This window comes from Cebus imitator, unplaced genomic scaffold (assembly GCF_001604975.1).
Source record: "Cebus imitator isolate Cc_AM_T3 unplaced genomic scaffold, Cebus_imitator-1.0 Scaffold38, whole genome shotgun sequence".
NCBI lineage: Eukaryota > Metazoa > Chordata > Mammalia > Primates > Cebidae > Cebus > Cebus imitator.
Genome location: NW_016107353.1, coordinates 3,350,912 through 3,365,014, shown reverse-complemented (window position 1 = coordinate 3,365,014; position 14,103 = coordinate 3,350,912). Strand labels below are relative to the sequence as shown.

General features: G+C 37.2%; 1 protein-coding gene across 2 annotated transcripts in view; it reads left to right on the top strand.

Moving 5' to 3' along the window:
• The window catches only part of ELK4 (ETS transcription factor ELK4), a 21,370-nt gene extending 8,754 nt beyond the window's left edge, over nucleotides 1-12,616 (top strand). For both annotated transcript variants that reach the window (XM_017525457.2, XM_037737364.1), the window contains exons 3-5: nucleotides 795-1,667; nucleotides 2,520-2,636; nucleotides 4,292-12,616. In XM_017525457.2, coding sequence (XP_017380946.1) covers nucleotides 795-1,667; nucleotides 2,520-2,636; nucleotides 4,292-4,390 — 1,089 coding nt within the window. In that variant the 3' untranslated portion in view covers nucleotides 4,391-12,616. The remainder of the gene's footprint in view (nucleotides 1-794; nucleotides 1,668-2,519; nucleotides 2,637-4,291) is intronic.
• The last annotated feature ends 1,487 nt before the right edge of the window (nucleotides 12,617-14,103 follow it).

Below are 14,103 nucleotides of genomic sequence, written 5' to 3'. Positions count from 1 at the left end.
TTACAGGTGCCTACCACCACACCTGGCTAATTTTTGTATTTTTAGTAGAGATGGGGTTTCACCATATTGTCCAGGCTTGTCTTAAACTGACATCAGGCAATCCACCCTCCTCCTTGGCCTCCCAAAGTGTGAGACACCGGGCCTGGCTCTTTCACCTTTAAGTGGTTGATCTGATCAGCTTTCCTGTCTGGAGATAACCTGGAATTCCTGAAGGAAGTAAGAACCTTAGCAGATGCAATGTTCTAAATTCCTTTTTTGCAGCTGGTCATGGTGGCTGATGCCTGTAATCCCAGCACTTTGGGAGGCCGAGGCTGGAGATCGCTTGAACCCGGGAGTCAGAGATTGCACTGAGCTGAGATCACGCTACTGCGCTCCAGCCTGAGTGACAGAGCGAGACTCTTATCTCAAAAAAAAAAGAAAAAACCATAAATAAATTCCTTTTTGCCTACTCAGGATGTGTATGGTTTGTACCTTTGGAAGTGTTTGAGGTTGCAGTTCAGGGAGTTCTAACCTGTACAGATACTTGGTTGAGAGTGATAAGCAATTAAAATCCTTCAGCTTTTATGTAACATATTAGTTCAGTTGTTAATAAGACATTTAAGTGTTCTTGCCTTAACTTCTCCATAACAGTAGGGACTGGTTTGGTATGGCTAGATGAATTAGGTGATTTTGACACTTTGAAGTAAGTGACGTCTACTTCTCAAATGGAGAACCTCATTACGACAGCTTTTTCATTAACTATGGGATATAAGTTTATAAGAACGGATAAGAATGCTTATTTTTTTTACCTACAGAATATCATCAAAAAAGTGAATGGTCAGAAATTTGTATACAAGTTTGTCTCCTATCCAGAGATTTTGAACATGGATCCAATGACAGTGGGCAGGATTGAAGGGGACTGCGAAACTTTAAACTTCAGTGAAATCAGCAGCAATTCCAAAGATGTGGAGAATGGAGGGAAAGAGAAACCACCTCAGCCTGGTGCCAAGACCTCTAGCCGAAATGACTACATACACTCTGGTTTATATTCTTCATTTACTCTCAACTCTTTGAACTCCTCCAATGTAAAGCTTTTCAAATTGATAAAGACTGAGAATCCAGCTGAGAAACTGGCAGAGAAAAAATCTCAGGAGCCCACACCATCTGTCATCAAATTTGTCACGACACCTTCCAAAAAACCACCAGTTGAACCTGTTGCTGCCACCATGTCAACTGGCCCAAGTATTTCTCCATCTTCAGAAGAAACTATCCAAGCATTGGAGACACTGGTTTCCCCAAAACTGCCTTCCCTGGAAGCCCCAACCTCTGCATCTAGCATAACAACTGCTTTTGCCACCACACCACCCATTTCGTCCATACCTCCTTCTTTGCAGGAACCTCCCAGAACACCTTCACCACCACTGAGTTCTCACCCAGACATCGACACAGACATTGATTCAGTAGCTTCTCAACCAATGGAACTTCCAGAGAACTTGTCACTGGACCCTAAAGACCAGGATTCAGTCTTGCCAGAAAAGGACAAAACAAATAATTCATCAAGATCCAAGAAACCCAAAGGGTTAGAACTGGCACCCACCCTTGTGATCACAAGCAGTGATCCAAGCCCACTGGGAATATTGAGCCCATCTCTCCCTACAGCCTCTCTTACACCAGCATTTTTTTCACAGGTAGCTCTTTCTTTATGGTATCACCATTGCTTGCATTTATTTGCTCTTTTAAGCAAATACAGAATTTATACACTCAAGTTTGCTTTCTGTTACTTAGGTTTGTCTTAGAAAGGTTATGTGTGATCAGGGAAAGTTACTCCATTTCTCATCTTAATTAGGATTGTAAAATATAAATTTTGGAGTATTTTCAAGTAAATAAATCGTTTGAATTTTCTGTTTCCTTGTGAAGAAAGTGCACATGCTCTGTCTCTCTCAGTCTTATTAAACTCGGTGGTATCTTATAAAACAAACAGTGATAATCTCAAGTTAGAAAACAGTAGGTTCTGAGAACCATAAGAAAAATGACGGGTGTGATGTAGAATAACAAGTTGGTACAGTTAACATTAGCTATTTATTAACTTGCACATCTCAAAGAACGTTTTAATAGATTTTCCCCAGACCTCATTATTAAAAAAAACAACATGTTGGTGACGTGGTTACCCTTATTCCTCTGTACCTGAATTCAGGTTGGTTTTTCTATTTGGGAAAGACTCTATAAATTTTGGCTTAAAAAGAGAGGTTAAGCACCAAAATCTCAGAATTTACCACTAAAGAAGTCATCCATGTAACCAAAAACCACTGTACCCCCAAAACCTGTTGAAGTAAAAATTAAAAAAAAAAAAAGTAGTTATTTTTATATTTCTTAGCGTGTAAAAATAATTTTTGAGTTTTGTCATGATAAAATTTCAGACTTGGAGATATTTGGAGTAGAGGGCAGGGCAATATTTAGGTTTTGGGTTATTTGTATGCTATTTCAAGGATAAAACATCCTGATAAGTCATTCAGTGAATATTTTTGCGTTGTGTATTTCAGACACCCATCATACTGACTCCAAGCCCCTTGCTCTCCAGTATCCACTTTTGGAGTACACTCAGTCCTGTTGCTCCCCTAAGTCCAGCCAGACTGCAAGGTGCTAACACGCTTTTCCAGGTAATTTTATAAAAGTCTGTCTTCTGTAGTTGGAGCATGTTAAATGAAGAAATAGGCAAAAAGGCAGTGTCCCACTGTTCCGTTTAATCATTACAAAACTTCTATTTAATAAATACCTTTTTTTTTTTTTTTTTTTGAGACAGGGTCCTCACCTTGTCACCCAGGCTAGATAGAGTGCAGTGGCACAATCTCAGCTTACTGCAACCTCCACCTCCCGGGTTCAAGTGATTTTCCTGCCTCAGCCTCCTGAGTAGCTGAGATTATAGATGTGCGCCACTACACTTGGCTAATATTTGTGTTTTTAGTAGAGATGGGGTTTCACCACGTTGGCCAGGCTGTACTTTAACTCCTGACCTCAGGTGATCCACCCACCTTGGCCTCCCAAAGCGCTGGGATTGTAGGTGTGAGCCATAATACCCGGCCCAATAAATATTCTTTAGATTTATTTTTGAATTTCCAAATGTTAATTTTCTAGCTGGCAAACAGCTTGGATAAATATTCACAGGAAAATTTCATTTTTATTATTTATTATTACATACACTTAAGTTAGACCAAGAGTTATTCAATACTGTAGGAGATTTAGAACCCACCCCCAATTTTTTGTCACTAGAAATTCTCTATTTAAAAAAAAAAAAAAAAAGGGTCAGGCACTGTGTGACTCATGCTTGTAATTTTAGCACTTTGGGAGGCTGAGGCAGGAGGATTGTTTGGGCTCAGGAGTTTGAGACCAGCCTGGACAATGTGAGGAGACCTTATCCGTACTAAAAATAAAAATAAAAAATTAAGTCAGGCATGGTAGCACGTGCCTGTGGCCCCAGCTATCAGGGCTGAGCTGGGAGGACCGCTTGATCCAATACACACACACATTCTCATTCTCTCTCTCTCTCTCTCTCTCTCTCTCTCTTCAGGGTTGACTATCTCTGATTTTCTTATATTTTGTAATTTAACTTTTCATTCTTTTAGAATTGAAATGGTAGAGGAAAAGAAAATTTAAAATCTTTCTACTTTTGCTTTTTTTTTTTTTTGCAAACATTTAAAATTATTGAATAGAAAAAAAGTTGAGAATTTTTTATATTTTTTCATTGCCACTCATGAGCAGATAAATTGAGTTACGGAGTCAGCTGAGACCTTAAGCAAAGTTATAGTGCTTCTATAGCTTCAGCCTGGAATCTCCTTATAGAGTTAGCCTTAGAATACTGGATGGGGAACCCTTTTCTAGGATGAGCACCCACTAACTATTTGTACCTTTCTGGGTCTGTTTTTGAGGGTTTATGATTTGCTTCATAATTGAACTGTACTCTGGGGTGCATACTGTCATTTATCTGTAGTATCTACTGTTAATTTACTTGAACTTTCTAAAACCTTCATTTGAGGTTAATTGTAAACCCATGTACCTTAGGATATGAAGGAAGGTACAGGTGGTTGTTTGTTTCACACCATCGAGGTAAGTTGGAGAATGTTAATGTTAGGACAAACCATTTTTGTTTTTAGTTTTTGTTATGACATCATATTCTGTCACGATAAACAGCCACTGCCTTTGTCCTGTGAGCCATTGCAGAAGACTGTTGTGTTTTGCCTTAGGGAATATAGTAGGACAGAAAGTAAAAGTTGGGGTTGAGTAATAGGATGCTAATGTGTTTTGTTTTCTTTCTCAGTTTCCTTCTGTACTGAACAGTCATGGGCCATTCACTCTGTCTGGGCTGGATGGACCTTCCACCCCTGGCCCCTTTTCCCCAGACTTACAGAAGACATAACCTATGCACTTGTGGAATGAAAGAACTGAGGAACAAAGAAACAGAGAGACATTCAACATGATTGCATTGGAAGTGAGCAATTGATAGTTCTACAATGCTGATAATAGACTATTGTGATTTTTGCTGTTCCCCATTTAAAACATCTTTTTAGGATTCTCTTTGAATAGGACTCAAGTTGGACTATGTGTATAAAAATGCCTTAATTGGAGTCCAAACTCCACTTCCCTCTGTTTTTTCATTTTCTTTTTCTTTTTTTTCTCCTTCCAAAATATTTTGAGCTTTGTGCTGAAGAAATTTTTGATGGGGTTTAGTGGCTATGCTTTGCAAGAGCAATTAAGAACAAAGTTACTCCTTTTGGCTGTTGGGACCCTTTGGCCAGGAAAAATTATGCTTAGAATCTATTATTTAAAGAAATATTAGTGAAATGAATTGGTATCTTTAGTACTAAGTGTGCTCTATTGAATGGCTAAAAGTGAACTGTTCCTAAGCAGTGGAAGAAGAATCATTCCTATTCATACAAAGTAAGATTGGAGCAGTCATACTGGGGAGATTGTTTTGTGTGAAGTATAACATGTGTAAGCAACTCCCCAAAGAGGCATGTTGTTTACCTTTATTCGGGGTGGGTCTCTTAGCCATTTGTATGATCCTGTCTGAACCTGTCAACAGGGCATGGAGCTAGTCTATTTCAATGTAGAAAGATTTTTTAGACCTGGGGTTTAGGATACTTTTTGGAACATCTAGTGAGAATATGGGACCTCATATCTAGCACAGAAATGTTTTTTGCCCTCTGGGTGGTATGATTATATGCCCATGAAATACAGCATGGGAAATGAACACTTTTAGGAGGATGAACTTGGGTTTTGAATATTTGAAACATCTCTGAGTAAAAGATTCAGTCAAATAACTTGAAACAACATGTAGGGGTTTTCTCAATTAGAATATAACTGAGTGAACGATCCTATCTTTTTCCTGTTCATTTTACCTCATTTTCTACTATACAATGATCACCTTTCCTTTATGTTTCCGGTTGTTAGAGGTTATAATAGTTTTAAAGATGCAGTTAGGAGGGTAGAACTCAAAGTGAAGCCTCCCCAGTCAGTAGCTAAGAAAAGATATGCTTATTTCTTTCAACTTTTTTTTTAAATAGGGAAGAGCAGAGTTCATTTGGGAATGCTTATACATAGGGGGTTGGATTGTTCATAATAGTAGTAAAAAATGTAGGCCTTGACCTCTGCATTACCAAATTTGTAAAATATTACTGTATGGTAATCAATGCAAGGTACAGATTTGTTGGTTCCCCAAACTGAATTGTTACCAATATCATGGTGGTGGAGTCTTTTCAAAAATTTAGCATTAAAGTCCAGGATTAAATTATATGTTGTCACCATCCATCACCATTACTGCCCTCCTCCACCAACCTCTCCCACCGGTTAAACTAGTCTTCTAACCCTGTAGAATCACATGAACTAAATGGAAGTCCTTCAAGTAAGGACTTGAAGGCTCAAAGTGACACTGTTACAAACTAGCATCTTTCAGATGCATGGTATTTACTTTCAGTGTGCTTATATATGGTGGAGAGAAGCTCTTGTATAAGAAGACATCTATGCTAGCTGACTTAGTAGTAGAGGGAACGTATTCAATGAGCTGCCTTTATTATCTGTAGTGTTGGAGATTTTTTACTGGTTCATTTGTGGTTATCAGCTGAAGGTTCTGTTCCTGAGATGTGCAATAGTAGTGTTGAAAGGCAGTGTTTAATAGTGATGGGGAACAGACATATTGGACTTTTTTTTCCATATTGAATTATTTAGTTTGCATGCCTGTTTGAAATTGGACCTCTCAGCAGCACTTTGGAATAGTTTCATTAGGTTAACATTTTGTATATTAAATAAGTAAATATAGATGATTGATTTAACTAGATGTGTTAAATTTTAAAAGCACAAAGGTATTTTATCTTTTTGAATTAAAGGAGAAAAGCCATTGATTTGTTTTCACAAATGGTATATTTAATAATTAACTGTCTCAGCACAGAGGTACCTTGGAACCAAGGGCACCATTGAAACTCAGTTGAAGCAACTTCCTAGCAAACCATTTTAGTGAGTCCTTTTTGCATAAACCTATAGCTGAAGCCTCTGAGAGGTGTGAGGCCGTCACAGATTGGTGATCTGCTATCTCTTTGAGATCAACTGATTTGGAGAAGCGTGTGTGTGCATGTCCTTTCTTAAGTCAAAGTTTACAACTTTAGTGCAAGTGTATGAGGCAGACAATTCTGTTTATATAGACTACCTCCTTCCTGGAAAAGTCTCAGCTTCATATTCTGTTGAATATCCGAAGAATTCTTAGTGTGACATACCACTTCAGATTGGTTTTCACTGGAGAGACTTGTAATTGATAGGCGTAGCTGGTATCCATCCCTAGTCACTTTGCCAGGATGAATGCCGTTGGGCACCAGTAGCCTAAGTTACAGAAGGGGAGCAGATTGGATGGGGTTTTGAGACATCTTCTTTGGTTTCTTAGCTTTCCTTCTGCTCTGGCCCCCATCCACTCAGTCATGTGCTGGAAAATGTTTAACAACCAGGATATCTGGGGTGGGGGAGGGGGGAGCCCTGAATTTGTAGCATTTGCTGATTTCTTTGATATAAATTAATTACCCTGTGGCTGATTTGAAGCTACCACCTTAGAGTTGAGAAGGGATGTGCACAGTTGGCTCAGAGCCAGTGCTGGAAACCATTGCATTTACTCCATCCAAGAGTGGATTTTCATATAATTTCTAAAATAATTTTTTCTTATTTATGTAATGATTTTTAAATATATAAAATTAAAGTCTCATGTCTGAGTTCAGTGATTTTTTTATTTTTATTTTTCTAGAAATGAGAGCTTTCAGGAATCCTTTAATTTAATTTTTTAGAGATGGAGTCTTGGTGTGTTACCCCAGGTGGACTCAAACTCCCAGGCTCAAGTGGTCCTCCTGCCTCCGCCTCCCACATAGCCGGGCTATAGGCATGCACCACCACACCTGGCTTAGTAAGCCTTCTTTATTAATGGTTTGTCACAGTACGTTTGTGATGTTACATTGCTTCATGGCATACTTTATGTGTTTGAACAAAGGTGGAAATTTCCTTTTTTTTTTAAATTTATACACAATCTAGATTTTGAGGACTAGGATAAGGCAAAAAAAAAAAGTAGTAGAGGCCCTTAAAAGGTCAGCCTTAAGCTGCTTAGAGTTAAAATATGAGTTTAATTTTTTTCCCACATTTTGACAGTTAAAATTTTGATAGGGACAGTAAGCTTGTGAGCCTCTATCAGGGTACTGGATTTTTTTTAACTGGAAAATTCCTTGAAGATTTACATACTGTATTATGGATGTATTTAAAAGGCAAGACTGACATAAATAAATCAGAGGTTTGGAATTCTGGAGCTGTAACTCCAGGATATTGATAGTATCACTTCAGTTCCATTCACGCCTGCATCATGTGATGTCCAGTCTGACAACATTGTTTCATCCTGATCTCAGACTTTCTACTACGATTCTCAGGTTCTTAAAGGTCACTTTATGTTTTTAGGGAATGTAAGCACATTTAGAGCCACTCAGTACCACTTCACAATCCCCCTGAAGCAGTGGTTTAGAAAAGCAGTATTTCAGAAAAGCAGCGTCTAGCCTTTTTGAACATGCACCTTGATCAGTAAAACTTTCCCTGCTAAAAATTTATATGGGTATATGTTAAATTATATACGACTATACCAAAGTAATATGTCCATTATAAAACATACACAAAACTTGAAGGATGGCATAAAAAGTAAATCTTGAGTAGCAGTCATCATATTTTCTTCCCACACCCCAGTTGGTTATCTTGTGCATCCCCCAGAAGCACACATGATACCTAAAGACTGCTGACTCAGGGTATTCTCAGTCTAATCTCCAAAAATATATGATGCTCCTCTTGTGATATATGGAGAAATCCTAGAGATTTGGAGTTTTTCCAGAGAGCTTATTGTCAATTTTTGAAATTTTACATTCTTTTTGATGAATTTCCAAATAATAATCCATTACCACCTGTTTTCCACAGCTTCATTCATACTACTATTGTCAGCCTGTTGTCTCTTATCTTCATGTTAGGTATGACTCTATGTTTGTTTTAGTGGTCTGCTCACAAACTTCTTTGGTCCTTATGTCATATTTTACCAACAAATTTAGAATCATTTCAAGTTGCTTGATGTTAAAATATATAACAAGTTAACATTTTCTTGCTGCATTAAGTTTTTGATTTTTGAAATCTGTGATATTACAGCATCTGAAGGAATACTTTTCTTTATAGGTCTCTTCTGTTTTTAACTCACTGATGGTATATGTTTTATTTACCCGTGCCAGGAATCTAGAATCATGCTTAGGTGCCATTCTTAGGTGTGAAAACAAGTTTGGAGACAAATGCAGGTCTCTATGCAGAAACCTGAAGCAACAAATGAATTACCAAACCAATAGGAAAGTTAAAAAGACTACTCATGATATAGTGTGTCATCTGAAGGTATGATGGAATACATTATTTCTAAAATAGTATTGAGAAGTTAATTGTTCAGTCCATAGTATTGTAAGTGAAGTGCGGAGGTCAGCCATAATTGTCTTTCTTCGGCAGGTACTTTGTCCAGAGAGTGGGTTCTATGGAAAATATAATTATATTCTTGGTTTGGGATCAACAAATAAATGATTTGCTACTGTTTTAATGCTGCTGGCGTTGCCTAAAACAAAGTGCCCTGTTATTCCTCTTATGTCATCAGAACTCTGCTCACTGAAGTTGAAGTTTTAATCTTAGAATCTAGAATTCTTGTGGCTGGTGGTGTATTAAAAAAAGAAAATGGTTTGATTTTATTTCTTGTACTTGGTGGAACGTGTCACTTCAAATCTGAGAGGTGAATTGTTAATGGTAGTATAATTGTTGCATTTGAAGCTGTCAGTTTCTTCAAGTCACTTCTCTGAAAAAAAATTGTGATAGATTGATAGCCTGTCAGAAAATAGCAATTTCTAAGGTGCTACCATTCACACTTAGTCATTGTGATAGGTGAAAATCCGGAGTGGTTTGTTGGAAAGGGGAAATACTGGCTCTAAACTTTCTATAGAAACCAGGAAATTCATGCTGTTGATACAATTTTAAAGGAAACGTTTAAAAAGAAAATTCATGACGGATACAATCAAACGTAGTAAATCTCTTGAGTGCTAATCATTTGAGTATAGTCCACATCAGGAAGTTTTATGAGGTTGAAGACTTTACTTTGAAATATTTAATTGGGAGACTAGACCATTTCCAAGTCATTCTGATTTATTGGCCCAGTAAGTATATGTGTATGAGTGTATGCTGATGTATCGACTGAATGTATGTGTGTGTGTGTGTGTGTGTGAAAATCTGTTTTCAGAGGGAACATACAATGATGGCTCCTAGTCTATTTTATACTAAAACTAAAAAAATATAAAATTGCTGCACTTTGCAGTTGCCACTTTTTAAAGGTTAATGTTTTGCACATTTCAGTAGGCCTTAAAAACGAATTGCTTGCCAACATTTTAGAAATGCACTGCTTACATGTGACATACTCTAAACAAAGTCATTGTAAATTGTTCTCTTAGGTTCATGTATTAGTGAGCAAATAAGGATGTCCTTTCTTAAAATTCCTACATTTATGTTTGCTTTTGTGTAAAATCTTTATTAGTTTGTGTTGTAAGTTTCTCAAAGAGAAGGTTTATACTGGAAGCAGTATTTCTAAAGTACAGAGATTCGACCATGGATTGAATATAGTAGTGAAGGAATTCTGGCACTGTGGCCTAATTTATCCTTTTAAACTGTACGTAATTAGCATTAGCCAAAACCTCAGAGTAGAATGTCTTGGGCTGAATGACCTTCTCAACTTTGCCTTGTTTCCCATTTCATAAAGGCTCCTTTTGGTTTGGTTTCCCCTCCAAGGATTGTGAGCCATGCTCACTTAGGCCTGGGATCTTCTGGATGGCGTCAGGGAGGAGGTGGGGGTTTCCTGTGGCTGGCCCAGAGTTTTAGCCAGTGGAATCATTCAAGAATGCCTAGAGTTCAGGGGTGGGAATGCCATATATTGGTGTTAATCACTTGGCACTTTCTTGGACATCAATATTAGCACTGTTTCATTTTTAATAACTGGAAGCACTTAATGATTATTTTGTTTGTTTAATTTCAACTTAAGGATATTGAGGGTCAGGGAAGTAAGGTTTATTTCTTGTTTATGTTTTCTGGAACCTATAGGGTGTTTGTAGAAGGGATAAATGGGTTACCTAATGAGCCATTCTTCTAGGCTCTCTTAAGATATGCTCTTTTGGCTAGGTTATTTTAAAATAATTTTCAAGCTTTTAATACTGTGCTTTGTAGAAATTTACGATTTTAAAAAATAATTTGCAATTGTTAGCTTACACTTAAATTTGTAAAGTACCCAATTTTAAGTTTCTTTTCTGTTTAGTCATTATTGCTTATTGTCTGTTGTGTAGGGGACACAGTCCTCTCTAAGACATTTCATTGTTTTGTTTTTCGGGGCAGTATTAACCAGTGGCCTTTGTATGTACATTCATTGCTTACATTTATTGTTTATATGGTAGAGTAGCATTTTTATGAACTTCCCTGTTCAGTATTAGTGAATTAAGATGCATATATGTAAAGATAGAAAAGAAATGAATACAATCAATTTTTGATTCCTTGAGGTCTATTTATTTGGTTTGGCCCTGGATCCTTTATAATCACAATCATATCTCTTCATTTTTGCCTTTGAACGGTTTCATTTATCTTTGTGGGCAGGGAAAATTAAATATGAAACAGCCCAGTCATTTTGCTATTGGTAAGCTTTAGTTGAGGCAAGTAAAAATTTTTGATTAAAATTAGTCTCTTAGAATTACGCCCTTTCTTTACCAAATAATCAGATTGGCTAAAAAATAAGAGTGTATAACTTTGTATTTTGAAGAACAAACTAATAATTTTTCATGAGCCTTATTGGATCTTCTTTTAAGAAGACCTACCTAAGAGACAACTAGGGATGAATTTGATTAATGGGAAATAACTGTAAGTTAGATTATTTTAAATTCCATACAACAAGTGATTTAACCACAGTGGCAGTGACAGTTTGTGGATCATCAACTATGGACATCACTTAAAAATTAAAAGATATTTAATAATAAACTCTTAATTTTCATTCAGCCAGTCTGTAATTCAGAAGAAAAGCATATATCTGTCATGGGACTATTGCAGTGTGTCTCCATCAGTGTTAACCCAGGAGAGATGTATTATTTCATGTAAATGTCTTAGTTTGGGATATGTGGTAGTAACAACATGTCAGAGTGCTTTCTTCAAACCTGTCAGCTCAACTGAGAAGACAGTTACTTCATTGTTTATTTTTTCCCTGTTTTATTGAAATCTGTATCTCATATTCCGTACCTAACACTTTGTAGAGCTACTTACATATAATGCAAGTGCACACCTATCCAAAGGAATGGATAACTGTTAAAGTGTTATTAATAATTCATCTTAATTTCTGCATAATTTACATTAAGGAGACCTAAAAAGCACTTTCAGAGTATTAAAAGCACCTTTTTTTTTTCTTTTTCCTAAAAAAAGCAATTAAAATGGTCACTGCTCACATTTATTAAAATTCATCTTAATTGATGAAGCAGCTGGAGGGAAGCTGCCACATCACCCAGCTAAGCAGTCTGACTTACCTGTTGGGAAACAAAGGGACACTGCTCTAAGATTGATTAGGATGATTGTAGCTACAGTCTTGAATTCTGTCTGTATGCGGCAGAGAAACTTTTCATAGAGAGTTTAGATAGGTGAGGGAAGGGATTCGATAGCACTTTGAGGGCTTTATAATATTATGCTGCTCGAAAAAAAAAAATGTGTAGTTGATATTCAGTGCATCTCCAGACATAGTAAGGGGTTGCTCTGACCAATCAGGAGATCATTTTTTCTAACACTTCCCAGGTTTTATGCAAAAATTTTGTTAAATTCTATAATGGCAATATGCATCTTTTAGGAAAGATATACATTTTTAAAAATCTATTTTATGTAAGAACTGACAGAGGAATTTGCTTTGTATAATGCAAGCTGGCTTTACAGAAGCACCATAGCAAATTTACTACAAGTCTAAAATTATACAGATATGTTAATAGATATATGTGCAACTAGATACGGACAACAATTGTATTTTTTTAAATAAATATTTTTAACAAAATGATTTTCTGAATTGATTATTCATTTCCCTTCTCTCACATTCACTGAGGTGGTCTCTGCAGTCTGTTACATTTTCATCCATGCTAACTGTGGGTCCGGAAAGTTGTTTTCCCAGTGGTTATCAGTAAAATCTGGCCTTCAGCAATTTATATTTATCTATATTAAAATGTTTAAAGTCTAGATTCAGATAGGTGGTAAACAGGGGAGATTGTAAAATGATTGTTGACATGGAATTAAAAGAGAACTGAATAGCTAGAAAAAATATTCACCATGTGGAAACTCTTTTTATTTTACTTGAAATTTATTTACATTCAAAAAGGGTTTTAAAAATTTAATCAGCTGGGTGCGATGGCTTACACTTGTAATCCCAGCACTTTAGGAGGCCAGGGCGGGTGGATGACCTGAGGTCAGGAGTTCGAGACCAGCCTGACCAACATGGTAAAACCCCATCTCTACTAACAATACAAAAATTAGCCAGGTGTGGTGGGGTGCGCCTGTAGTCTCAGTTACTTGGGAGGCTTAGGGAGAAGAATTGCTTGAATTTGGGAGGCAGAGGTTGCAATAAGCTGAGATCACACTCCACTCCAGCCTGGGCAGCAGAGCGAGACCCTGTCTCAAAAAAATTTTTTTTAACCAGAGGGTTTTATCTAGCCCTTGTGAAATGCAATTTAGAGGCTGGGTGTGGTGACTCATGCCTGTAATCCCAGCATTTTGGAAGGCCGAGGCAGGTGGATCACAAGGTCAGGAGTTCAAGACCAGCCTGGCCAAGATGGTGAAACCCCGTCTCTACTAAAAATTACAAAAAAAAAAAAAAATTAGGTGCAGTGTGGCAGGTGCCTGTAATCTCAGCTATTCAGGAGGCTGAGGCAGGAGAATCACTTGAACCTGGGAAGTGGAGGTTGCAGTGAGCTGAGATTATGCCACTGCACTCCAGCCTGGGCAACAAAGCGAGACTGTCTCAAAAAAAAAGAAAGCAATTTAGACTTCATTTAGCAAATTAAATTAGGCCTTTTCAGAATTGGGTCAAAATAATATACATAAAGGAAAGTGGGGTTTATAGGTGGCAAAATGACAGCAGAGAGTTGTTTTGTATCTTTAAATGAAAATCACAGGAGGACAGAGTGACAGTGTTCTGGGGCAAGGAGGGCAGTTCACTACCCTGGTGAAATGGGTGAAATGTCACTTTGGATGGTGGGTCAGTTAGCATGTACATCACAGTACGGTGCTAACTCATGGGGACTACTGTGTGCTCCTAACACACTGCTATCAGAGTGTACCACCTGGGACAGTAGCTCCATGAGGCAAAATAAGTTTTGGAAATGGGTTCTTTATGGAAATTCAAAACGGATTTTAGAATATCAAAATGCCAAGTCCTTCAGTTAAAAAGCCTGTTAAGTCACCACCGTTTTCTTACCTTTCTGACTGTTGACACTACTTCTTTTCTTTTTTTTTTTTTTTTTTTTTTTTTTTTTTTTTTTTTTTTTTTTTTTT